Here is a 25561-nt window from a genome sequence, read left to right as displayed (position 1 = left end):
CCCGCCTGCTTCCAGCTGGCCATGGCCGCTCTCTCCAGCTGCCGCCTAGCCGAAGTGCAGCGCCGCGTGGCCGAGGTGCACCGCCAAAGCGATCTGCAGCAGCTGCTAGGCTTCTACAACGGCTGGGCCCAAGACTATGACCAGGTGCCACTCCCCGTCCTTCCCCGCGTCGCTTAGGCGAGAATCTCGCTTCCTGCGTCCGGAAGGAGTGCTCATAAAGGGGAATGTTTGTAGCCTCAGGGTTGAAATAGGGATTCTTGCCTCAGCAGGGGTTGGACTAGAACACCTCCGAGGTCCCTTCTAACTCTTGTTATTCTGAGAGCACCAACGAGGGATTCCTTGGTGCTCTCGAACGAGCTTGTTTTCTTGCAGACGTTTCATTACCTAGACTAGGTAATATCAATACTAGTGCCTAAAGGGTTTGCCCTCCTGAGCATGTGCAGAGCGTGTTTACCCTGCTGTCCACTCTTGACAAGGTTCAACTGTTGTCTTCATGCAATCGACTTGGCTGGCGGCTAGAAGTGCGGGGGAGGGGTTAAAAGGAAGGAATTTGAGAATTCCCTATCTTTCCCACCGTAATACCCTATATCGAGCCTGAAGCATAGAGCCACTTTAATAGTTATATTGCACTGGCAGAGTATTTCTGTATTAATATAAATATTAGAGCTGTATATCCCTTTTCCACAGTGTAATAGACCAAACAAACGTCTTTAGGAAATCTAGCCCCCTCCCCCCACTTCCTTAACCATCCAAAGGTTAATCTATAAACAAGTAGCTGATCTGCACTAATAAAAAGTGTTAAGCAATAAAAATATTAATCTTATCGAAATAATTTACTCTTCATATGTTGAAACATGCTAAAAGAGCTTTTTTGAAGCATCCTGTACTTATGTCCTGCCTTATCTCTAGAACTTCCAAGCAGCTTCTGTGGGGATCTCCCTTTATTTCCACAACTCGGTGAGGTAGCATAGGTTCCAAGGGTTAGTGACCCAAAGTCACATCATCGGTTTCCATGATTGAGGGTAGATGCGAAATCAATCTCTCTAATCCTACAGGTAGTCCTCGACTTACGACCATAATGGAGCCTGACCATTACGGTCATAAGGTGGGTCACCCACATGTCCGATCCAATTTTGTAATATTTTTTGCAACAGTTGTTAAGCAAACACTGTTTGTAAAATGAACATCACTGTTGTAAAGCAGACAACATAGATTGCTATGGGCTGTTTTTGATAAAATCATTAGAAAATGCTGTTGCCAGACCAGGGGATGCTGTAAATGTATGTAAATGCAGCCAGTTGCTGAGTAGCTAACATGCAGTCACATGACTGTGGGTGTGGGTATGTGCGTGTGATCGACAGAACTTTGAAACCAGGCACAAGTAGCACTGTGGAGGTCTGTTATAACTTGAATAGTTGCTTAGTGACTAGTCCAGTGGTGGTATTTAATTTTTTTTATCACTGGTACTGTCGGCGTGGCTTGGTGGGCATGGCAGGGGAAGGATACTGTAAAATCTCCATTCCCTCCCCACCCCACTAACCTGCTTTCCAGTTCTCTTCTCCTGTGCAGGACAACAAAAGAAGACCCAGCAGATCGGTTGGGACTCAGTGGGAGGCAGGGAATAGATGGGGGCAGGTCCAGTCAGAGGTGGTATTTGCTGGTTCTCCGAACTACTCAAAATTTCCCGCTACCGGTTCTCCAGAATTGGTCAGAACCTGCAAAATACTACCTCTGCACTAGTCGTAACTCGAGGCTCTCCAACTTCTTAAGCACCACAGCTCAGAGACTTCTTAATATTCTCTCATCCAGGTATTAACCAAGCCTGGTCAAGTTTCAGGTTATCTTCCCAGAGAAGGGTCTCTGTGGCCTGGGAGAAACAAGACTCTGGTCCAGCACAAGAGGTGGTATTCAGCAGGTTCTGACCAGTTCTGGAGAACCGGTAGCAGAAATTTTGAGTAGTTCGGAGAACCAGTAGTAACCTTCCCCTAAGAATGGGGAGGGAATGGAGATTTTACAGTATCCTTCCCCTGCCATGCCTACCAAGCCACATCCACCAAGCCACACCCACAGAACCAGTAGTAAAAAATTTTGAATCCCACCACTGGTCCGGCACATCTGAAATGGAGCCACAAAGTTGAACAAAACTAAAATTACAAAATGTTCTGTTTGGACAAAGGACAAAGTTGAACTCTTTGTACAGTTATAAAGTTCTACAGGTGGCCTTCAGCAAATCTTGGTCTTACTTTCTGGAGCTGATACTGTCTTTATTAGATGCAATTATTTTAACCACCTAATAGATAAACACGCAAACTTTGGAGCTCCCCCATTCTTGGAGTGATTAAAACTCTTTTCTCTTCTAGGATGTGGCAGTGTTGCAATACCAGGCCCCAAGTCTGGCCGCTGCTTTCTTGGCCTCCGTTTTCCAGGGTTCAGCTGAGGATGCACTAGTGCTGGATGTGGCCTGTGGCACAGGACTTGTGGCCCAGGAGGTAACTGAGATCAGAGTCGTGCTTCAGCCAGAGACCTTAGGCTGCTCTCCACCAGATTTTGAAAACAATCAGCTTATAATTGTCCCTGTGATGTGTTTTGGAAACTCATCACTGAGTTTTCTGTCTCCTGCACAGTAGTGGATTTTTAAGCTGTGCAGATGTAGATAGATAAACTCAACAAGACGTCCATAAGAAAGTACATTTATTGGTTCATCAGGTATCCTCATAACTCACATTTGTGATGAAGTTCTTCTTTAATGACCAATCCTTTGCATATCTGCCTTGTAGTAAAAGATGTTTATCTCCTAACCCATCTCGTAGCGATAGAAAGCAGCTGCTATGAGTTAGGGAGTTCAGGCAAAAGTGAGGAAAACTCCCCCAACCCACTGAGGGTCAAAACAGTGACCAGTCAGGATTACAGATGTGGCCACGTGACATGAACTACACTTCCCAGGATACCTTTAACTTCATTTACCATGATGCATACCCTTAAGGGGATAGCTCATAATTCCTAAGTAACTATCCAATTCCCATAGACTGGTTGGGACAGCACCCTGAGGGGAGCTCCTTTTTCTTAACGTTGCCCTACAGACAACATGCAGGCCTTCAACCCTGTTTTTGCCTTGTGTCATTGCCATTTGACAATGCCTCCTCATTCAATTTTCCCCCACCCCCTTGAAATGAGGCTAATGAGAGGGTTGCTCTCATCAGCACTGTTTTCAAATGGTTTTTAAGGCTGGGGCTAATAAGAATTTGTGTAATAATTATTAAGAGTTACATGTTATCAATGAAGAAACAGAATAAGATGAAAAAAATCAAAACCTCAACAACCAAATTCAGAACTCAGATTAATATCATATAGTATTTACTACCTCATTGACATCAACATACAAGAGATAGCAGAGTGGGGACATGAAATGCAAGAGTTTCTTGTTTATTTGGGGCCCAGCAGAAGCCTTGGCCTACAAGCAAGAACATCATCGTTCATTTCTGTAACTGAGGGTACGTAAGGAGAGGTAACAATACATGTAGATAACTCCACAAAGCATCCATACAAAGTCTTTTTATTGGTTCATCAGGCATCCTCAATATAACTTACAGTTATGTCGAGACTCATCTCAATATTCAACTCTTTGCATAGCTGACTTTCTGGTGTAAAGGGTTGTGATCGTTCATCTCATAGTAGTGGAGCAACGGGAGAGATGCCAGCATGCTGCTGGGGTCTGAGCAAGAGTGAAGAAACCTCCCCCAACCCACCAAGGGTCAATTCAGTGACCAATCAGGATTACAGATGTGGCCATATGACATGGACTACATTTCCCAGGATACCTTGACTACATTTACCATGATGCATTCCCTTAAGGGGACAGCTCTCAATTCCTAACTATCTCAAATCCCATTACCTATAAACTGTCTGGACAGCACACATGTCATGACATTATTGCATGAATAATACTTCGATGTAATTTCCGTCATTGGCATGATGACATTATTTTGATGCCCTTGTGGTTTCTATCAGATAACTTGGATATGCTGCTGAGGGTGAATGAAGCAGTTCAAAACCTCCAGAGAACATAATGGGAGAAGAATACACTTTTTAAAAGTATGTTCTCTCTTTTGCAGAAGGAATGCTTCTTGATGAATGTGTTCTGCTTTCAAACACTTGGTACTTTCTTGGTCCCAAGATTTATTTTAATTATGACATTACTGGTAATATCAATAGTTGCTTAATAAATAGATATGAAAGAAGTAGGTCCATTTTTGTCAGATTACATTCTTATTTACTTGTAGGCACCATCTTAGAAGATGCCTTCCCTCTTGTGTGACACAAATAAAGAAGAGAATGCCTCTCTTCCAAGACTGTTTCAGATCCCTTGGAAAATAGTTTTAATAAATAGTTTTAAAATAACTGGATGAAACTAAGAGCATTGTTTTGATCTCATCAGAACAGTCACCTGTTACAAGCTGCAATGACACCAAAATAATGACATGTGCACTGTGATATCATCATGCAAATGACTGATTATGTATGCTCATGCACAAAAGCATGTTAAGCATTGCAAAGCAACCTGCTTCCTGGCATAAGAACATGAAGTGCCAGTGCACACACACAAACACACACACGTTCAGAGGCTAACTGCTGGAATCCCAAAATTGAAAGCAGCCCAGAGTTAGCTAGAAGATGGGCAGCTATATAAACGTTTTAAATAAAGAAATTAAATTAATGATGAAATGTGTCATGATGTCATTTTGCCTTTCCATATAGGTAATGCGGCATTGCATTCAACTACATAAGGATTATCATCATCCACATTTCATCACTTGTGTGCACTCCATGTGTGCACCCCTATTTGATTCTATCTTGGCCAGACCCCATTTGGCTTGCAGCATTCATTTAACTGTTAGCAAATGGGGACTGACTGTTTTTCTGGCTGGGGTCCTGTAACTTAACACTTTGTGCTCTAAGCTTCAGGCAAAAGGTTTTCGCCATCTCCATGGCCTGGATGGCAGCCGGGAGATGTTGGAACATGCACAGCACAAAGGACTGTACGAGGATTTGAAGTTGTGCTTGCTGGGCCAGGAAACCTTACCAGCTCCTGAAGGTAATAACGGGAACAGTTGTTCTCAGCAATGGACAGAATAGATTAGAGAAAAGGAAGAAGTTGGAATATGCTGGCATGCATGGAGATTTCTAGAGCGTCATGCCCCTGTCGGGATCTAATTCGGAGGGGGAGGCTGAGGAACTGACAGGAAGTGGGAGTGTGGCTCCACTGGCTGTGGAAGAAACTGGGGAAGGGCAAAGTCCGGCTGGGCAGAGCAGGGGAGAGGTAGAGCAAGGCAGAGGGAATTCAGAGGAAGACTCAGGGCCACGCCCTCTTCGTCTTAGGGAGGAGCAGAGAAGGGAGCAACATGAGTTGCGTGGCTTATGGAGGAGGAAAGGGCCCTGATTCCCTTCATTAGCTGCAGCTGGGAACAGTGTTTAAAAAGGGAAGCTACGCACAGCAAAGTTGTTGGAAGCAAATTGTGAGTTATCTGTTATTGTCGAGGCTTATCTGGGTTCCAGACATCTTCCCAACTGTGTGTGTTTTGTTGGCCTTTCAAGTCTGCAATTCCTTATCCTGCCCTGTCAAGTTAATTGCTGCAGCGTGGTTTGTGTGGACTTTTATTTACAGTTTGTATGTACTTTGTTTTCGGACTGAATTTTCTCCACTTAAAGACTGTTCTTGGGAGAGTTTTTTCTCCAGCTGAAGGTAACCTGGACATTGGGGGCAAAGTTGGAGGTATTAAAGGGACTCTTCTTGCTTATTTGACTGTGTTGCCTTTGTGCCACGCCCCAGGTCACCACATAGAGAATGATGCCCATCTCCTTCCTTGACACTACCTGTTACTCCTTCATCTTCTCCTCTGCAGGCTCTTACGATGCTACTGTGATTGTGGGTGCGCTCAGTGAGGGACAGGTGCCCTCTGGTGTCATTCCCCAGCTTCTTCTGGTCACCAAACCAGGTAAGCTTTTGCAAAAGAGACTCAGATGTAGTTTCAGAGGACTTATAAATGGGTGAGCAACTTTTTCCAGTGTCTGATCATCATGTAATATCGTGCCAATGAATGTGAAACAGTGAAAATGAAAAATTATTCACATTGACCAAAATTGCCAAATTTCATAACATTTTACCTATTCCCCTGTGAGAATATCAAGCATTACTGAGATCTGGCCTTTAAAAATAGTTAATTAGTTCATTAATTTTAAACTAATTTTAGCAATCTGTAATTATGGTTGGTTGTGGAATTTTGGGAGTTGAAGGCCAGGTGTCTTAAAGTTCCCAAGATTTGGGAAACCTTGATCTAGATCAGTAGTCATCAACCAGTGGGCCGGGGACCATTGGTGGTCCACGAGAAAATTTTGGTGGTCTGCAGAGAAATGTCACCCCCAAAGCAATTAATCCAGGCTGCACGGGAACACAAGGCTGCGCCACCCACATGGCCCGTGGGAACACAAGGCTTGCGTCGCTTGCATTGCGAACAACAGGAGGTAGTGAGGGGAAGGGGGAAAGGGCGGAGGGGGGGAAATTGCCCCATGCGCACCATGCACCATGCCTGGCCACCGGGCTGCTTCTTTCCGCTTCTTCTTCTTCTGCTTTTGGCTGCACGCAAAGAAAGCAGCAAAAGTCTTTCTTTCTCCCTCAAACTCTGCTAGAAATGAGTCTTTGGGGCCCTGCAAGGCATCCTGCTCCAAGAGGCTGCGCCGGTGCAACAAGTCTCACAAAGACTCGTTTCTGGTGTAGTTTGGGGGGAGAGAAAGAAAGACTTCTGCTGCTTCTGCTGTTTTCCTTGCATGAAGCCAAAAGTCTCTCTCTCTCTGTCTCTCTCTCTCTCTGTCTCTCTCTCTCTCTGTCTCTCTCTCTGTCTCTCTCTCTGTGTCTCTGTCTCTCTCTCTCTCTCTCCCCCTGAGAACGGAGCTGGAGATGGTATCCTGCAATCCCAAATAAAGAATGATCGATCGGTAGGAAAACAGGGTGGGGAATTTTCCTGCAGACTTTTTTGGGGATTTTCCCAGGGTCACTGGTCTGCGGGATTTAAAATTATGAGTTTGGTGGTCCCTGAGGTCCAACAAGTTGGCGACCCTGATCTAGATCACACTTTTTTAAACTGGGGGAATTCTGGGCGTTGAGGTCCATGCATTGGTTTAAGTTGCTAAGTTTGAAAAACAGTAAACTAAGTTTATGGCAGATGAGGTGCAATAAGCAGTTATAAGGCTTAGACTTATACTTTCCTTAATAGATTTGCTCTGGTAAGAAAAAAAAATTGGTGAGGAAAAAAATACAGGAAGATTATATCATGTTTTCTGCATTCCCCATAAATTTTTGTGGATTAGGCAATTGCACACTAAACGCCCTTTAAGGAAATACCATCACACTTGCCCTGAGGAACATCAAGGAGCTGGAAATCTCAGATTCATTTGGTTGAACCCCAATTCCCTCCAGCCATTGATGGAGAGAAGGACTCCCCCCAAGTGAGTCCTTTTGTGCTATGCTACAGCTCCCAGCTGACCAGAATCGACTCAAAATGCTGACGTCTGCAAAACGCTTTAGAATAGATCATTCCAGGCTTTTATTAAATATCCTATACAGTAGTTGTAAGAGGAAGCATTTGTGAAGAAATCTTTGCAAGCAGAAATGAGACCAGGCTGATTTTAGCCAGCATAATTGAAAATACTGTCTGAAGCATCATGAATGAAGCAAATATTTCTCCTCCAATCTTCCAAGGAAAATTCAGTCTTGTGAATGGAGATAGGAGTAATGCTTGATCTTACAGCACATATTATGAACAAAACTATCCTAACCAGATGCAGTGATAAGGACAGAATCTAGTATTTTTAGTATTTATTTGATTTGTCAATCGCTTACAAGATACAGGTATAAGAATAAATATAGTTTTGAATACATGAGATAGATACTTAAAAGAACAATAAAAAACAATAGGACAGGGACGGTAGGCACCATTGGTGCGCTTATGCACGCCCCCTACAGGCCTCTTAGGAAGGGGGTGAGGTCAATAGTAGACAGTCTAAGGTTAAAGTTTTTGGGGTTTGGGGAAGAAACCACAGAGTCAGGTAGAGTATTCCAGACATTGACCACTCTGTTGCTGAAGTCGTATTTCCTGCAATTGAGTTTGGTGCGGCTTACTTTGAATTTGTGTGCTATTGTGTGCTCGTGTATTGTTATGATTGAAGCTGAAGTATTCATTTGCAGGTAGGACATTGCAATGTATGATTTTATATACTATATTTAGATCGGACCGGAGGCATTCTGATCAAAGATAGCAACAACGATTGATTGAGACTAAAGTTTTATAGGTAACAAGGAAAGTGCCATGTTTACCAATTTCTTTGTCAAGGACATATTAAAATATGCAATTAGGTCATGGGTCAAGCCGATAAGATGAGTTAGTAGTATATGATTGTCTGTAATCAGTGGCACATTAACTGAATTTTTTATTGCTGAAACTAGAAAGAATGGGATGTACTCACATCGTAACAGTCCCCAGTAGGAAGTTCATTGTACATACCATGTTGCTTAATGCTTTATGGCAGGGGTCGCCAACCTTTTGGACCTCAGGGTCCACCAAACTCATAATTTTAAATCCCATGGACCACTAATATGAATTTTGACGGACGGTGGCTTGCTGACGTTGGTGGGAAAGTCGGTCCCATATTCCAGAGCTACAGTAGTCACAGGACTGGCCCTTTGGTCATCCCAGAGCAGCTGCTCCTCCACCTGGTTGCATCGGCTTGCCATGACCAAAGGGCCAGTTTTGTGACTACTGCAGCTCTGGAATATGGAACCGACTTTCCCACCAACGTCAGCAAGCCACCCCGGGGCGGATTTCCTTCCCCCGCTGTTGGTCTTACCTTCCAGTTCCAGCTTTCATGGCTCTACTCAAGGTAAGGTTTGCGCTCGGCCAAAGGCCGGGGGCCAGTGGGTGGGCAGGCCATGTGGGCGGTGCAGCCTTGTGTTTCCATGGGCAATGTGGGTGGCGCAGCCTTGTGTTCCGGCACAGCCTGGATTAATTGCTTTGGGGGGGAACATTTCTCTGCAGACCACTAAAATTTTCTCGTGGACCACCAATAGTCCGCGGCCCACTGGTTGGCGACCACTGCTTTATGGGACCTTAACAGATGGATTTATAACACTTTAGGGACTAGAAGCATTGTTGGTGAACATTTGCTTCATCAAGTATTAGACTGAGAACATAGATGGGTAATCTGAGGTAGAAAGGACCATAGCTTGTGATTCAGGAATTACAGATTTGGAAGAGATCCAAATCTAGGAAGCTGCTGATGGTTATGGCAGTTAATAATTCTAAGCTAGATGGATTGGTGATCTGATTTAGCGTGAGACCATTCTGAGTTCTTACATATAATAATTAAATCCCCTTTGGCATCCTGGGGATTAAATCGGGCAAGATGGGAGCTGCAGTGTTGGATCACAACTTCTTCTTTTATACTGGTGTAGGAGTAGAAGAGAGGTGGGGCTTGGATTGCAAAGTTAGGCTAGTCTTCTTATTTTTTTGACCCACTCAATGGACACTGATTTATTCCCCTGAGATTTAGGATGCTTGGATTCGTGATGCTTTTCATTAGAATTGGCCCAGTGCATGTTAAGAGGGATATATGGTTTATTTCAGGGGTGTCAAACTCACGGCCCGTGGGCTGGATGCATCACGTGCTGGCCACGCCCAGCCCCTTTTTAGTAAGGGGGGGGGGCAGATGCAATACATCACGTGGCGACAATGTGACGACATAAGTTTGACTCCCCAGGTTTATTTGAATGCGCTGTAGCTTGAGCTTCCTCCAAGGCACCTGAATATCATTTCCAGAAATTGTATGTGCAACTGGATCTCAGGCTGATCTTATGAAACTGGGTGATGATTAAAACGAGAAAGAGAAAGGACTGTCACACAACGTGCAATTAATTTCTGAAACGCCCTGTTGCAAGATGCAGTGATAGTTGCGTATCTTTTTAAAAAGAGTTCAGACAAAATACTTTTGAGTGGAGATGGGAAAGGGATCTAACAGGGATTGCGAAATGGACCACGCACACACACACACACACACACACACACACACACACACACACACATTCAGAGGCAGTGGACCTTTAAATAGCTGGTAACCAAGCATAAGAGAAGCCTTTGGGGGGTTTTTAATGCCTTGAGAATTTCCCAAAGGGACTAAATCAGCCCCTTTTGGACACAGGATGTTGGACTGGCTTAGATAAACAACTCATAACCACTAGATGGTGCTGCTATCTTGCCAACACTTCATAAACAGACCATGGAGCAGAAATATACACTTTCAGGGGTCTTGCAAGGCTGAAAGACAGAAACGCCACTTAAAATGTGTTTTGATCAGAATCTTGGAGAACCATATTGGTTGAATTGTCTCCTTTCTTCAGATTGCCTATATTTCTGTGTGCACACCTATGTGTATATCTGGAATCATCAGACATGTCCTTTTACAGGAATTTAGTTTTAGTCATTGCTTGCCTCTTCCTCCTTTTGATCTCCTTACATGCATTTTGCAATGGTTTTATTTGTTATTTCATTTCTCTTCCCTTTATGAAGATGTGATGAACAAACCTTGCCAGTTTCTTCACCGCAAGCTGGCTTTTTGGTCACCTCTGCCCTCTAAGTTTCTAGGTGAACAGGGTGAGGTTCATACATCATACTCAACCCTAAACCTGGATTAACAATGCTAAGTCCTCAAGGGAGGTATTAATACCACTCTATAAAGCCTTAGTAAGACCACACCTAGAGTACTGCATCCGGTTTTGTTCACCACATTACAAAAAAGATGTTGAGACTCTAGAAAAAGTACATAGAAGAGTAACCAGGATGATTAGGGGACTGGAGGCTAAAACATACAACGAACGGTTGCAGGAACTGGGCTTGGCTAGTCTAGTGAAGAGAAGGATCAGGGGAGACATGATAGCGGTCTTCCAATATTTGAGGGGCTGCCACAGGGAGGAAGGGGTCAAGCTATTTTCTAAAGCACCTGTAGGCCAGACAAGGAATAATGGATGGAAACTGAACAAGGAGGGATTTAACCTGGAAATAAGGAGAAACTTTCTGACAGTGAGAACAATCAACCAATGGAACAGAAGTTGCCCTCAGAAGTTGTGGGAGCGTCATCACTTGAGACTTTCAAGAAGAGATCTGTCAGAAATGGTGTAGGGTCTCCCGCTTGGGCGGGGGGGTTGGACTAGATGACCTACAAGATCCCTTCCAACTTTGATTGTCTGTTATCTGTTATCCTGTACCCAGAGAATACAGGTAGTCCTCAATTTACAACAGGTTTATTTAGTGACTGTTTTTAAGTTTCAACGGCACTGAAAAAACTGACGTATGACCATTTTTTACACTTACAAACGTTCCCGCATCCCCATGATCACACAATCGAAATTCAGATACTTGGTAACGGACTCATATTTATGACGGTTGCAATGTCCCGGGGTCATTTGATCACCTTTTGTGACAAGCATTGTCAATGAGGAAGCCAGATTCACCTAGCAACCATGTTACTCACCTTACAACTGCCATGGCTCACTTAACGAATGTGCGAGAAAGGTCATAAAATGGGGGCATTTAACAAATGTCTCACTTAGCAACAGAAATTTTGGGCTCAACTGTAGTCGTAAGTCAAGGATTACCTGTATGCTGTTGCCTGCACAGATAAAACCATGCTACAGCTTAATGTAATAGCTTGGCTCTCACAATTTAAACTGTAGCTGTGTTCCACTGTAAATTGCTCAACCGCATTTTATCTTAGTCTAGCATTTATGGAAACTCACCCATTTAGTTTCATCAGTAACATCTTTGCCTTCTTGCCCTTCCCTTTCTCCTACTTTCATTTCATTGCCTGATTGTAAGAGGGAGAATGCTCCTGTATGAGAACATTAGTGCATCTTAAACAGTTTCATCTCTACCTCTTTTTGAAAACCTCCAGCGACTTTTTAAAAACCTCCAGTGTTGGAGCATCGACAACTTCTGGTGGCAAGCAGTTCCACTGGTTGATTGTCCTCGCTGTTGGGAAGTTTCTCCTTAATCCCAGCTTGCTTCTCTCCTTGATTAGATTCCTTCCATTGCTTCTTGTCCTGCCTTCAGGTGCTTTGGAAAACAAGTGGACCCCTTCCTCTTTGGGGCAGCCCCTCAAATACTGGAATGCTGTTATCATGTCCCCCCTAGTCCTTCTTTTCTCTAGTCTGGCCATACCCAAATCCTCAAAAAAAAGGAACAGCTTGCCCTCGGAAGTTGTGGGAGCATCATCACTTGAGACTTTCAAGAAGAGATTGGACTGCCATTTGTCAGAAATGGTGTAGGGTCTCCCGCTTGGGTGGGTGGGGGTGGACTAGATGACCTCCAAGGTCCCGTGCAACTCTGGTTATCTGTTATCTGTTACCTCTCTTAAAAAGGACTCGGTATTGGTGGATTTTCTGCCACAGAGGAGCATTCTGTGTCTGACCTTTTCTGGATTTTGAAGTTAAGCTAGTTCAAGCTTTAACTTGTAAGGAACAGGTCAAAACAGTAGACATGGCAGCCTAAATTATATGGTTATGGTTGCTGTCTTTATTTCAGGTTTTTTTTTTACAAATTCCTTTCATATTGTAACCCAGGATTCAAACTCAGTGTGAAGGAGATTTTACCTTTATCTTGTTTCAAGGATGATCAAGGCTTTCCTAATAATTTTAGACTGAAATGCTGTGATCTTGCACAACAGGTGGCTATGTGTGTCTGACCACACGAAACAACTCAAGCAACGTACGATACAAGATTGAATTGCAGCAGTTGCTGAATGACCTGGAGCAGCAAGGATTGTGGGAAAAGGTTGGGATGCAGGAAGTTGAAAAATGGGAGAGAGCAACATCACATCAGGAATCCGATCAGGACTCAGACTATATCTCTGGCGTGGTCTACATATACCAAAAAAAAATAAAAGTCTGGTTTAAACATTCTTCATGTTGGAAGACCTTCTAAATAGACCCAGGAGCCTCTCCTGAGAGGCTTAGCTTCAAAATCTGTAGTGTGTGTGTGTGTGTGTGTGTGTGTGTGTGTGTGTTGTGAAGCAGTGATAAAGCAGGCTGGACCGTGGTTTGTTTGCAGAGTATTTTCTCTTTACCACTTAAGAAGCTGCCATAAATTCAATGTGTTCCAGACCAATTTAAGGTTCTGCACTTCCAAAATTTCACGTTTTTGCATTAAAATGTTCCCAGCTTCCCCTCCTCCAACAGTCTTCATTTGTGAAGTCTACATGGAGTTTTCACTACTGAATGTAGTATTTCCTTCATTTTAGCAGTCAACACTGCTGAATATTTGCAATACAGTGCATATTCTAAGATAGTGTATTTGTTGCTTTGTGGCTATCTCCCCCCACCAATCACTCACCTGATTCAAGGGACTAACCCTCTTGTAAATCCCACCCAGTACATCTATTTGTTCTACTAGCTGGGAATTATGGTGCTTATAAGTCATCATTTCTCAAAGGCCCGGGTAGGAAAAGGCCAGCAGAGGAAATGTGGCTGCTTGTGGGTTGAACTCTTTGCAGATACCTGAAAGTTCATGAAAATTCCCGAGAGGGTGAAGAGAACTTCAAGGAAGAAAGCAGAATCTCCAAATGTCCTCTTTCTCTTTTTTCACACCTTCGAAGTCAACATCTCTCCAGAGATGAGACTGTATATGGTGGGTAAAAGCAACGAGAACTGGAGAGTACCAAGGTTCTAGGTAAAATGTTTGTTTATGGCAGAAGATAAGGCAGGGAGAACAGGGAAGAGACATATAAAATAATGCACAAAAAGCAGAAATGAGAATTGTAATTCTGAACACAGGTCTTCAGTTTGTTCATGGGAATCAATCGGCAGTTGTGTGCAGGACAGACAGCGCTAGAGACAATCAGGTTCCAAAAACAATTTATATTTCTTTGGGGCCAAAAATACTAGCAGCAGTATTGTTAGGGTGGCTTTAAAGAGGATTTGGGCGAAGAGGAAATGCATGCGACGAGTAACGCCTAGCAATTAAAACGATATGGAATCTCCCTGTTGAGAAACAGTTTGCTTTTTAATGTCATTTGCTGGAGTTCTGAGGAAAGAAGGCGGCCATCCTTGGAGTCACGGCTGGAAGCAGGCCTTTTCAGTCTGCTGGGTACTTATATTTACACCTCAACTGGAATGAGTGGTTTGGACACATTCCTTTGAGAGGCGTTCCAGGGGCCATATTCATAGAAGTGGGCGAGGCCAGGACAAAGAAGCACGTAAGGACCGAACAATTTAAATTTAAATGATGTTAAATCAATTAAATGCTGTTATGATGAATACTCCCCACATAGTTAATAATTTCCATCTTCTGTCTCGCTAAAAATTACAGTTGCACTGTGTCTCTGGGAGGAAGTCTGGAATCTTTAGGGCTTAGGCTGTTTACCTGAAGACTACGCCTTGCCGGCTGCCTTGAATGTCATTATTCCCACCTTTGAAAAAGATCCAGTGCTCTGAATGGTTTAACACAGGGCTGTCCAAACTTGGCAACTTTTAAGACTTGAGGACTTCAACTCCTAGAATTCTCCAGCCAGCATAGCTGGGATTTGAAGTCCACAAGTCTTAAAGTTGCCAAGTTTGGGGATCCCTGGTTTAACATCTCTGCTCCTGCCACAGAAGCTATCTGGGCGGGGATGTGTGGACATGAAAACAAAATTTCAGGGGATGAGTGGACATGAGGGGGGAAAAACAGATTTAAACATTTACAGCTGGCCCCAATTTGGCAGCATCATTTGAAGAGCGCCTCTCATTCCTCAAGAGTAGTTGTATTGTAGGGGTCTCTAGCTCCCAGGCCCCAGCCAGGCTGCAGAAGTGATGGGTGAGCATGCATGTGTGCACACATGCACAGCTGCATTTGTGAAAGCAGTGTACACACATGCAAAACCGTCCTCTCTCCCCCCACCGCCATTGCCACGGCCTCTGCCAGCCCACCAAGCCAGAAAGGCTGGAGACCAGTGTTGTATAGTACTGTAGTAAGAGTAGTATAGGTAGTCCTTGACTTATAACCATTAGTTTAACGACCGTTCAAAGTTACAATAGCACTGAAAAAAGTGACTTATGACCAGTTTTCATACTTAACACCATTGTAACAACCCCGTGGCCAAGTCATCAAAATTCGGGCATTTGACAACTGACCAGTAGTAGGATTCAAAAAAAATTACTACAGGTTCTGCGGGCGTGGCTTGATGGGCTTGGTGTGGCTCGGTGGGTGGGGCAGGGGAAGGATACTGCAAAATCCCCATTCCCTCCCCACTCCACTAACCTGCTTTCCAGCTCCGTTGTCCTGTGCAGGGCAACAAAAGGAGACCCAGCCGATCAGCTGGGACTCGGGAGGCAGAGAAGAGATGGAGGCGGGGCCAGTCAGAAGGTGATATTTACCAGTTCTCCAAACTACTCAAAATTTCCGCTACCAGTTCTCCAGAACTGATCAGAACCTGCTGAATACCACCTCTGCAACTGACATGTATTTATGACAGTGGAATTGTCCTGGGTTCCTGTGGTCACCATTTGTGACCTTCCCAGCCGGCTTTTGACGGACAAAGTGAATGTGGGGGGAGCCAGATTTGCTTAATGACTGTACAATTCACTTAATGCAGTGATTCGCTTAACAACTGTGCAAAACGGCTGTAAAATGGAGCACAATTCACTTAATAATTGTCTTGCTCAGCAACAGGAATTTTGGGACCCATTGCAGTCGTTGAGGTAGTTGAGGACTACCTGTATAATTTTTACAACGGAGATCATCGTCCCGGAATGGAAAAGCATTGAATCCAAAAGTAAAAGTGATTAAGGCAGAAGATTTGGAGTGTCCCCTCCCCATCAAACAAGTTGAAACAAGGTCCATGAAAATTGAGAGTGCTTATCAAAAATGGCTTTGCTGTCTTTGAAACCTGGAGTTGCCAAGCTTGTTTCTCCTTCCAGGAGGCGAAAGAAAGAATTTATGGGGAGGCGGACGATAGGAGAGGAAGGAAAAGATGGCTTGAGTGCTGAGCTGCCTTCAATAAAAAGTTTGGGCTTGTGGACAATGGACCATCAAACTAATCATGGGGGTTTAGACTGATATACCTACAGGCTAATTCATGCAGGTGCAACCCAGTTAATGCCAGCTGCATTCAGGCAATCACACACTTGGGCAAATTTGGCTCAAATTAAGCTTAGATTTGGGAGTCTTTTAGAGCAGTGGTCCCCAACCTTTCCGGCTTGGTGGCCCAGCAGGAGTGGGGGAGGGAATGGTTCTGTGTTAATGGGAGGCGCTCATGAGAGCACATGCAGCTCCATTTGTACAAGCAGCAGGTGTGCATGCCCGCCGCTTGCAGAAACGGAGCTTCAGGAGCGAGCGTGAGCCCCCATCGCTCACACACATGGTTCCAAATGGGCTGCACCCTGAGGATGACCCCTGTTTTAGAAGGGTTAGCATTTTGTGTGAATCTTTCTACCCATCTGGTTGTTGGAAGAAATATCCTCCTAGGCTCAGTTTCAAGTGGGGAAAAAGACACTGGAAACATGGAGGCTGTTTGGAAGGTTTAATGGTGGACAGGAGGACCACATGGCCTGGAGCCCCAGAGTGAAAAAGGAAGGATGGTCACATGCTTCAAACTGAAGGAAGAGATCAAAAAAGGGCTGAGGTGCTGAGAGTGGCTGGGTTTTATAACCTTTGTTGGGATTTGAATTGGAGCTTGTATTCTGATTGGTTGTCAGACTCTCATGGGGCCATGCAGGGGCAACTTTGTAGGCTGTCCTGAGTTCCATGCTTGGTTGAGCCTTGCTGGATGATGACGCGCTGAAAAGGGCTTTTGGCAATTGCTATAGCTTTACCTGGAGACCTTTGTTATGTAAAGTATTCTGGCCCAGGCCTTAATGGCCCACCCATTAACAGAGATGGGGGTGAGTTTCTGCTTCTGAGGTAAGTTTCAGCTCTTGAGTTTCTACTCTTTTTAGAGGAAATATTCTGCCTTTTTAATATTTCCTAGGATATTTCTATTTTCTAGGAGAGGGGTGGCATGATAATTTGTGATCCATCATATAATAGCATCAGACATGCTGCGACCCATTGGGTCATCCTTTCAAAGACATTTCCTTATCTGATTCCTCAATGCCTTCAATAATGGCAGAGTTTCTAGTGTAGGGAAAAAGTTTTTGGTTTTTTTTAAATCAGAGTAAAGATGCAGTCTCAACTTAAGACAACAATTGAGCCCCATATCTGTTGCTAAGGAAGACAATTGTTAAGTGAATTTTGCCCCATTTTATGACATTTCTTCCCACATTTGTTAAGTGAATCTCTGCAGTTGTTAAGTTAGTAACTAAGTTATTAAGTGAATCTGGCTTCCCCATTGAGTTTGCTTGTCAGAAGGTCTCAAAAGGGGATCACATGACTTGCAATGATACTGCAATGGTCATAAATATGAGTCAGTTGCCAAGCGTCTGAATTTTAATCACGTGACCACGGGGATGCTGCAAACGGTCCTAAGAGAAAAACAGCATTAAGTCACTTTTTCAGTGCCTGTAACTTCGAACAGTCATTAAAAGAACTGTTGTAAGTTGAGCTGTACTTACCTATTCCATGTTGATTCTGCTATAGTCAAGCATCAAAAGTGGGCCACAGAAGGTCTTTATGACATTTTGTATTGTGTGCTTTATGGTGTTTTTATGTCATAAAATGTTTTATAAAACTTGCCAAGTTTTAATACCATGCAAGTCATGGATCCCAGATTTTCGGTGCATCCTGTAAGTTACTCCATTTGAGGTACTTGTGGTTCAAAAGATTTTGCCTTATGATGCATCATTTTCACCCAGTTAAAGTTTTGAGAGTTTTCGTAGTGTACAGATTTCAGAAAATGAGTTAATTCAGTAATCAAGATAAAAATGTATGGTGAACAGAGCCTCGTATGCAAATATAAGGCAGTGCAAACCTTAAGTTATTGCTGGGAATGATGGCAATAGAGAGAGTATTTAATACCAGGAAAGTACAATTTCGTTAATTGACATTCAATCTAATATTATTTTTTGTCCTGGCCTTCCCCACGTTTCGGCCGTTCCTTCCCTTCCTGCACATTCTGCTTACAGGCCAAGGGTTAGGGTTTCAGTCTCCTAAAGGCACACACACCCCTTATGTACAGTACGATGTCCTGTTTTCTGCCAATAGAACAATGGATGGACCCTTTTGATGAAGATCTTGATAAATGCTGCCTTTCTCTCTAATTCAAACAATTAGAATTGCTTGTGCAAACTGGATGAAAATTCCTGTCAGGAAAGTTCTTAGCCAGCTGAACTCCTGGTCTAAAAACCACTTCCTCCTCTTGAGACAATATTACTTCAGCGCAGTTTCATTTAAAAAGTAACCGTCGTTCTCCCTTCAGTTTGTGCCTAGTTTATGAGGCTTTTAAATTTCTGCTTGTTCTTTTCCGTTCGAAACTGTTTGTTTTAAAGTATCAAAGTGTGTGAGGTGGATCACATGTCTCTTTGTGAACCTAACTGAGAAGAGGCACAGAAACGGATTTTATGCAAATCTTGTTGGACTCTGACAGTTAAGGGGACACCGGCACAACACCAACGCCTGATCAGAAGAATGTTTTGGAGCAAAATACACAAGAGGGGAACAGAAGGATTTGAATTTTGGGCGTGGCCCAAAAATAACAAAGGCACAAAAGTAGATAAATTCCTTTTAATGCCTCCAACTTGGCCCCCAATGTCCAGTTATCTTCAGCTGGAGATCAAACTCTTCCAAAAACAGTCTACAAAGGGAAGAAATGCAATCCGAACCCAAAGTACAGATAAATTAGAAATAAAAAAGCCAACACAAACCACACTGAAGTAATTAACACGACATGCCAGGATAATAAATTGCAGACTTCCAAAAAATAATGAAGCATACACAGTTGGGAGGATGCCAAAACCCAGATAAGCCTCGACAACGATAATGCATGCTTTGCTTCCAGCAAGGTGCTTTGTGCAAATGCCCTTCTTATATCCTCTTCTCCCAGCTGCAACTAATGAAAGGGATCAGGGCCTTTTTCTCTCCCATAAGCCATGTTGCTCCCTTCTTCGTTCCTCCCTGCGTGCCCTAGGATGAAGAGGGGGTGGCCCTGGGTCTTCCTCTGAATGCCCAGCCGGACTGTGCCCTTCCCCCGTTTCTTCCACAGCCACTGGAGCCACACTCCCACTCCCTGTTAGCTGCTCAATCTCCCCCTCAGAATCAGACTCCAACAAGGGCATGACAGGATTACTAGGATGGGAGGTTCTGAAATGGATGGATGGGTTGCCCTCACAACAAATTATTTGATAAATCAAAAGGAAACCAGATGCTATCCTAGTTAAATAGACCTTAGGTCTGATCCAGAGGTGGTATTCAGCAGGTTCTGACTAGTTCTAGAGGACCAGTAGCGGAAATTTTAAGTAGTTCAGAGAACCGGCAAATACCACCTCTGACTGGAGATTTTACAGTATCCTTCCCCTGCCACGCCCACAGAACCATGCCCACAGAACCGGTAGTAAAAAAAATTGAATCCCACCACTGGGTCTGATCCAATAACACTTTTCAATATCATACTTTCGCCACTAGATTTTTTTTTTACACTTGAACAGCTTTTTCCATAGTGAGATCATTTTCTACTTGCATCTAACCCAAGAGGCAAATATATCCCAACAACCCCCTTTTCTGCCATAACTCACGATATTGCCTTCATCTTATCCCCAAACCATACCCGAGGCAGCTTTAAATTCGCTTTTAGCTGTCCCTATGTTTAAGTGGCGCTTTTCCTCTTATTCAGGCAACAACCTATGGCTGTTTTGATACAGGTAACCCTCAACTTATGATCCCAATTGGGGCCAGAACTTCCACTGCTGAGTGAGGCAGTTGTAAAATTAGTCACACCCAATTTCATGATTTTGTGGGCTGCAGTCTTTGAGTGAATCTGCCTTCCCTGTTGACTTTGCCTTGCCAGAAACTCCCTGGCAAAAGGTTGCAAAAGAAGATCACGTGACTCTAGGATGCTGCAATCGCATAAATACAAGTGCCTGGATTTTGATCATGTGATTGCAGGGATGCTGCAACAATCATAATTGGGAGAACTGGTTGCGCATCTCTTCTTTTTAGCACAGTTGCTAAAACCAATGGTTGTCTGCTTTGCTTCACTAACCATTTTGTTATTTGCATAATCAGATGACCCCTAAGGGGTGAGATCAGCCACTTTAGACTGCTGTGGGCAGGCCCTTTCTCTTCACATCTTTTGTGCTTTTTCCCCACAGCTTGGACAGTGAGTAATCCCAGTTATTTCAAATGAGGTTCTCACTTTTGCACACTTTGGAGGGCTGATTTTGAACAGGGGATCTTATATCAGCTGTTGGGTGAAGGTTGGAAGTTCTAAAAATTGGCTAGCTCTATTTCCATTGTCTCTCCGACATCTGTTAGAGGGGGTTAGGAGCTGGCTGGCTGCTTCTTCAAAGAAAGCCCAACTAACAACTGAGCGAAGAGGTGAGGGGCCCCCAAGCAGAATAGCTGTCTGTCTGTCCCTTCCAACTTCAAAATGCACACGTCCCCCTTTCAGCTATTAGGTTTATTTTGACATCACTTGTGCAAAACATTTGTGCAATACTAGGAACATTTTTTGACTGATAGCAAAATCCCTCCGTTTTGACATCCATCAAAACTCCCTCCATCCTCAAGTCTCTTCCGCATCTCACATTAAGGAGAATGGCTGGTGGACGTTATTCTGTGGGCTGGAGATGTTTAGTGGGAGGGGAAGGGAGGAGAGTCAGAGGAAAGCACCACTCCCATTCCGTAACATTCTGTGCTCATGATCAATCAGGACCCTACTACAAGTAGTCCTCAACTTACAACAATTCATTTCGTGAGTGTTCAAAGTTACAACGGCACTGGAAAAAATGACTTGTGACTGTTTTTCACAATTACTCCCTTTCCAGCATCCCAATGATCATATGATCAAAATTCAGATGCTTGGCAACTGGTTCATATTTATGACCATTGTGTGTCCCAAGATCATGTGCTCACCTTTTGCAACCTTCTAGACAAGCAGAGGCAATGGGGAAGCCAGATTCACTTGAACACCTGGATTACTAATTTATCAATTGCAGTGATTCACTCAACAGCTGTGGCAAGAAATGTCATAAAATGGGGCAAAACTCACTCAACAAATGTCTCATTTAGCAACTGAAATGTTGGGCTCAATTGTGGTCGTAAGTCAAGGACTACCTGTACATGGCACCAATTGACTTTTCAGGAGGTGTATCCATAATTAAGCCAGCAAATGTTATGCTGGTGTAGGTTTCTGTTGACTCAAAGATTGGTAGCTTCAGGAGTAGGGAAAGGCCCTAATTTGTATGTAGAGTAAAATACCTGAAGGGCTCAGGATAGCTCTTACTATCTAAAAGGCCAGACCAGAGGTAGGCAGCCTAATGCCAAGGAACTTCTTGGCATCAAGCAGAGTCCTCGTCCTACCCAATACAGCCTACACTGGAAGCTGCAAAACCAGGCACTAACTTCTGGCTCTTTCTCTCCCCTTCTCCAAAATATCTCTCAGTCTTAGGAAGATGCTAAGACAAAAATGCAAGAAGAAGTGTTGAGGTGTTAAGAAAAAGGCATTTGATGACTACTCACATCTACTGTGGCAGCCTTATCTATCTCTCATCATCTTTCATCTATCTATCTATATCTATCTAATTTGTATGCCACTCAGCTCCCAACAATTTCAGAGCTAGCCAAGCCTTACATCCTGCTCTTAAATTTATGTCTACTGGACCAAAAAAAAAAAAACCATTGCCAAAGCCTGAGTTAACTTATCTTTCTGATACAATTCTTGGCATATCATCAAACCACAGCACTCATCTGAGGAAACTGTCACGTACCACGAAATAATACTTCTTTGTCGAATAAAAATGTTACAAACGGCTGGCGTGAACTTTCTCTTGGTGTCACATGTCATGTCAATGTGGGCTCCGTGTGGACAGGCCTGACAGGCGATTGGCATCTCAAGGTTTATATTCTGTAACATCGTTGCATCAGAGGAGTCCTTTCCACCAGCCAATCCTCCTTTCTCAAGGCTTGGAGTAAGGAGGAGAGGCGTAGCTTTTCCAAGAAGGATCATACGTAGTCTTTGCGGGCATAGCTGCTCGCAGAAGGGCGTCTTCCTGTCCAGTATCTCATTGGATAGAATGTATTGCCCACCTTTGGAGGAAAGAAGCAACAGAATGTGCCTCCACCAAAGATCAGGAAAGCACTCGCTGCCCAACCGATGTAAAGTGAAATACCCAGCTCTCTCTTCAGGGCCTCAGGAACGAGTGGGTTATAGAAGTTGCTGACGATGTTCCTTGCTGACCAGGAGACAGGAAAGAGGAGCGCCATTCCAGCTAGGATGAAGACCACACCAGCTGTCATCAAAACTTTGGCCTTAGTCCTTGGGTCTTCTACGAAGCGGGTGCACCTTGCTCCACAGATGGCAATCAGGAGAGCCAGGAAAGACATGGCAATGGAGACCACCACCAAGGCCCGGGCGGTTTGTAAGTCTGCTGGTAGGTCAAGTAGGGAGTCATAGACCTTACATTGCATCTGTCCAGTACTTTCATAAACACAGTTCATCCACAGCCCCTCCCAGAAGACCTGCGCCACGATGATGTTGGATCCGATGAAAGCCGTCACCTTCCACATGGGCAAGGCACAGGCCAAAATAGAGCCCAGCCAGCCCAGGATAGACAGTGCCAGCCCAACCAGCTGCAGGGCCAGGGCTGTCATCATGCTCCCACCTGCTGGAAACAGAACCCTGATTGGTTAGGATGAAAGCAGCACCAATGAACTAGGACATATGCAGGTAACCCACAAACAGGATCTTAGTGGCGTACAAAGACGGGGAGGGAAAGTTTGTTGCGGTTCCTCTCTTCAAAGAGCTAATATTTACAGGCGCATGAATCAAGGTACATTTTCAGAGAATTTCTTTTGTGCAGATTAAAACTATACAGTCAACAGTTTTGGAGTTTCTGAGAATGTGAAATTGACCTGATCAAAGGATGAGAGCCTAAAACCTTTTGGGGGTGGGGAGTGGGGATGGTGGGGGTGGGCGGTAATTCATGTACTTATTGGTCTGGGCTTTATTAAGAGTGTCCATATTGATTGATGCTAAGCCAGCTCTACAACATAATTATAGATGGATATAGGAACTTGGGGTTGTTTTTTTTCTATCTTTTGGAGCTGCTAGGCCATTATGAATGGGATTATAAACTTTAGGACAAAATAGCTGCATCGTTTTGCAAAAAAAACCAAAAAACAAACTGGAAAAACAACATACAAAGATTATGATTATGATGCAGAGGGATTATGATTATGATGCAGAGGGAAGCAAAGCCTCAAAGCAAACCCACACCACCGGGGAACCAACCCCCCAAGCCCCACCCACCCCAGCACACAGGTTTTACTTGCTCATTCAGAAATCTCCCCAGGCTTTCTTCCTGCCTTATGTTCCCAGCGGGCAAGATTAACTCGCTCCAGTTACTCATTCCTCTCTTTCAAGAAAAACCAGAAGGAAAGGAAAGGAAAGGAAAGGAAAGGAAAGGAAAGGAAAGGAAGGAAGGAAGGAAGGAAGGAAGGAAGGAAGGAAGGAAGGAAAGAAAGAAAGAAAGAAAGAAAGAAAGAAAGAAAGAAAGAAAGAAAGAAAGAAAGAAAGAAAGAAAGAAAGAAAGAAAGAAAGAAAGAAAGAAAGAAAGAAAGAAAGAAAGAAAGAAAGAAAGAAATCCTCTTATACACACTCCCAACACAGTCAAGCCACCCCAAACACCTTCTGAGTCCTCCCTTCCATTTAGTTACGCTTTCCAGGCTTCACTAATAGAGAAAGGATTTTGATAGACTATTCCAGGGGTCTCCAACCTTGGCAACTTTAAGACTTGTGGACTTCAACTCTGGGAATTGAAGACCCCTGCCCCAGTGGTGGGATTCAAAATTTTTTACTACTGGTTCTGTGGGTGTGGCTTGGTGGGCATGACGTGGCTTGGTGGGTGTGGCAAAGGAAGGTTACTGTAAAATCCCATTTCCTTCCCACCCCACTAACCTGCTTTCCAGCTCCGTTATCCTGGGCAGGGCAACAAAAGAAGACCCAGCCGATCAGCTGGGACTCGGGAGGCAGAGAATAGATGGTGGCAAGGCCAGTCAGAAGGTGATATTTACCGGTTCTCCAAACTACTTAAAATTTCTGCTACCGGTTCTCCAGAACTGGTCAGAACCTGCTGAATACCACACCTCTGATCTCCAACAGGATTGCCATTTGCGATCTTCCCGGCCAGCTTCTAACAAGCAAAGTCAATGGGGGGGAAGCTGGATTTGTGACTGGCTTAACTGCAGTGATTCACTTAACAACTGCAGCAACAACAACAAAAACATTCATAAAATCAAGTATGTCTCACTTAATCGCCCCTGTCGCTTAGCAATAGCAGTTCTGGTCCCAGTTGTGTTTGTAAGTCAAGGATGAACTGTACCATTTTGTGCAGCTTCCGAGGGGGGGGGCATCCTCAGGCTATGCAAGACCAACCCAAGCTCCCCTCATTCCTACACCCGATGCACCATTATGGCCCCCATCCTGACATTTTTAACCATCCCCTGTAGACATTGTGGCGGTACCTGCTTTTTTTCTCCCACTCTGTCAATCCATCAAATCTTACTCAACCTCTCCCTAAAGTCTCCCTCTTGCTGAGAAAATGAAGGGGCTGGTTCATCTTCGGGGATGGGGTGGGTGGGGAACAAGGGCAAATGGGAAAACCTTAGAATAAAATGCTGGCCTCACATCTACCTTCCTGCCCCCTTCAAAAGCAGCCAGTAAGGAATATAGTTAGCTAGAGAGCCAGTCTTTACAGTACTGATGCCCACGTGTTGTAGCCTGTCAGCTGCCAGCCCCTCCAGCAGCCAAATCAGATGTGGAGGCAGCGTGGGAGTCAAGGTCAGCATCAAGGCAACCTGAGAGCTCCAAGGTGGAAGAGGGAATGGAGCTGTCAGAGATAGAGACAGAGGCAGAGCCTGGGTCATCCGTCAGCCCTCAGATGGAGAGTTAACAGTCCCCAGGTCTGGAGGTGGATGAGGAGGAAAAGGAGGAACAGCTGGGTCCAGTGCCTGATATGTGGACGTGCAGAAGGCAGAGGAGAGGAGAGCAGTGGAAATCTTTAGGCTGATCCTTGGGATGGAAGAACCCATGAGCTAGCAAAGCTGCACCGTAGCTCTGGGGATAAAAGGCAGGGGGCAAAGATGATTAAGTTTGGCAGATAACTATTCATCTACCTGCTGGCCAGACAAGAGAGAGGAGGGGGAGGGAAGGAGGGAGGGAGACAGAGACAGAGACACTTTTTGCCAAGGCTGCTGGTGCTCCTAATAAAGGAATCATTGAGGAATTGTCATTTTGGGGAGCTGAGTCAGAATACCACATAACAAAAATATAGACTCACATAACAAATCACAGGTATCCAGAGGACCTTGTGGGTGCAGAGCAGAGTATCTACAGG

General features: G+C 44.2%; 2 protein-coding genes across 7 annotated transcripts in view; one reads left to right on the top strand and one right to left on the bottom strand.

Annotated features, from left to right (window-relative positions):
* LOC113414670 (claudin-4-like) overlaps window positions 1-25561 on the bottom strand; it is a 49310-nt gene that overhangs the window by 4717 nt on the left and 19032 nt on the right. The window contains exons 2-3 of one of the 5 annotated variants that reach the window (XR_015748299.1): window positions 21935-22831; window positions 18720-19310 (exon numbers count right to left, since the gene is read on the bottom strand). The exons of 1 other annotated variant lie outside the window; for it this stretch is intronic. Coding sequence is in view for 2 of the 4 variants with exons in the window: in XM_026671672.2 (XP_026527457.1) it covers window positions 22170-22831 (662 nt within the window). In the remaining 2 variants the exon portion in view is untranslated. Of the gene's footprint in view, window positions 1-261; window positions 471-18719; window positions 22832-25561 lie in introns of those variants that run through there. 3 more of the 5 variants (XM_087958856.1, XM_026671672.2, XM_026671673.2) reach the window with 3 other exon arrangements.
* METTL27 (methyltransferase like 27) lies at window positions 12-13267 on the top strand. 2 transcript variants are annotated; one of them, XM_087958833.1, is made up of 6 exons: window positions 12-144; window positions 1056-1105; window positions 2361-2489; window positions 4957-5092; window positions 5901-5993; window positions 12766-13267. In XM_087958833.1, exons 2-6 carry the CDS (start codon window positions 1079-1081, stop codon window positions 13020-13022), a joined length of 642 nt encoding a protein of 213 aa, XP_087814959.1. In that variant the 5' UTR covers window positions 12-144; window positions 1056-1078; the 3' UTR covers window positions 13023-13267. The 2 variants fall into 2 exon arrangements, with proteins under 2 accessions (XP_087814959.1, XP_026527456.2); XM_026671671.2 differs by lacking the exon at window positions 1056-1105.

This window comes from Notechis scutatus, chromosome 1, assembly GCF_049901735.1.
Source record: "Notechis scutatus isolate UNSWTSFEM ecotype Mainland chromosome 1, rNotScu1.2, whole genome shotgun sequence".
Taxonomy (NCBI): domain Eukaryota; kingdom Metazoa; phylum Chordata; class Lepidosauria; order Squamata; family Elapidae; genus Notechis; species Notechis scutatus.
Note: the sequence above shows the minus strand (reverse complement) of the source record. Positions and strands in the feature narration are given on the sequence as shown.

Coding starts and splice junctions, on each gene's coding strand:
- METTL27 (XM_026671671.2), top strand. CDS start 22: ATGGCCGCTCTCTCCAGCTGCCGCCTAGCCGAAGTGCAGCGCCGCGTG. Junction 2,490..4,956: donor CAGGACTTGTGGCCCAGGAG/GTAACTGAGATC, acceptor TTGTGCTCTAAG/CTTCAGGCAAAAGGTTTTCG. Junction 5,093..5,900: donor AACCTTACCAGCTCCTGAAG/GTAATAACGGGA, acceptor TCTCCTCTGCAG/GCTCTTACGATGCTACTGTG.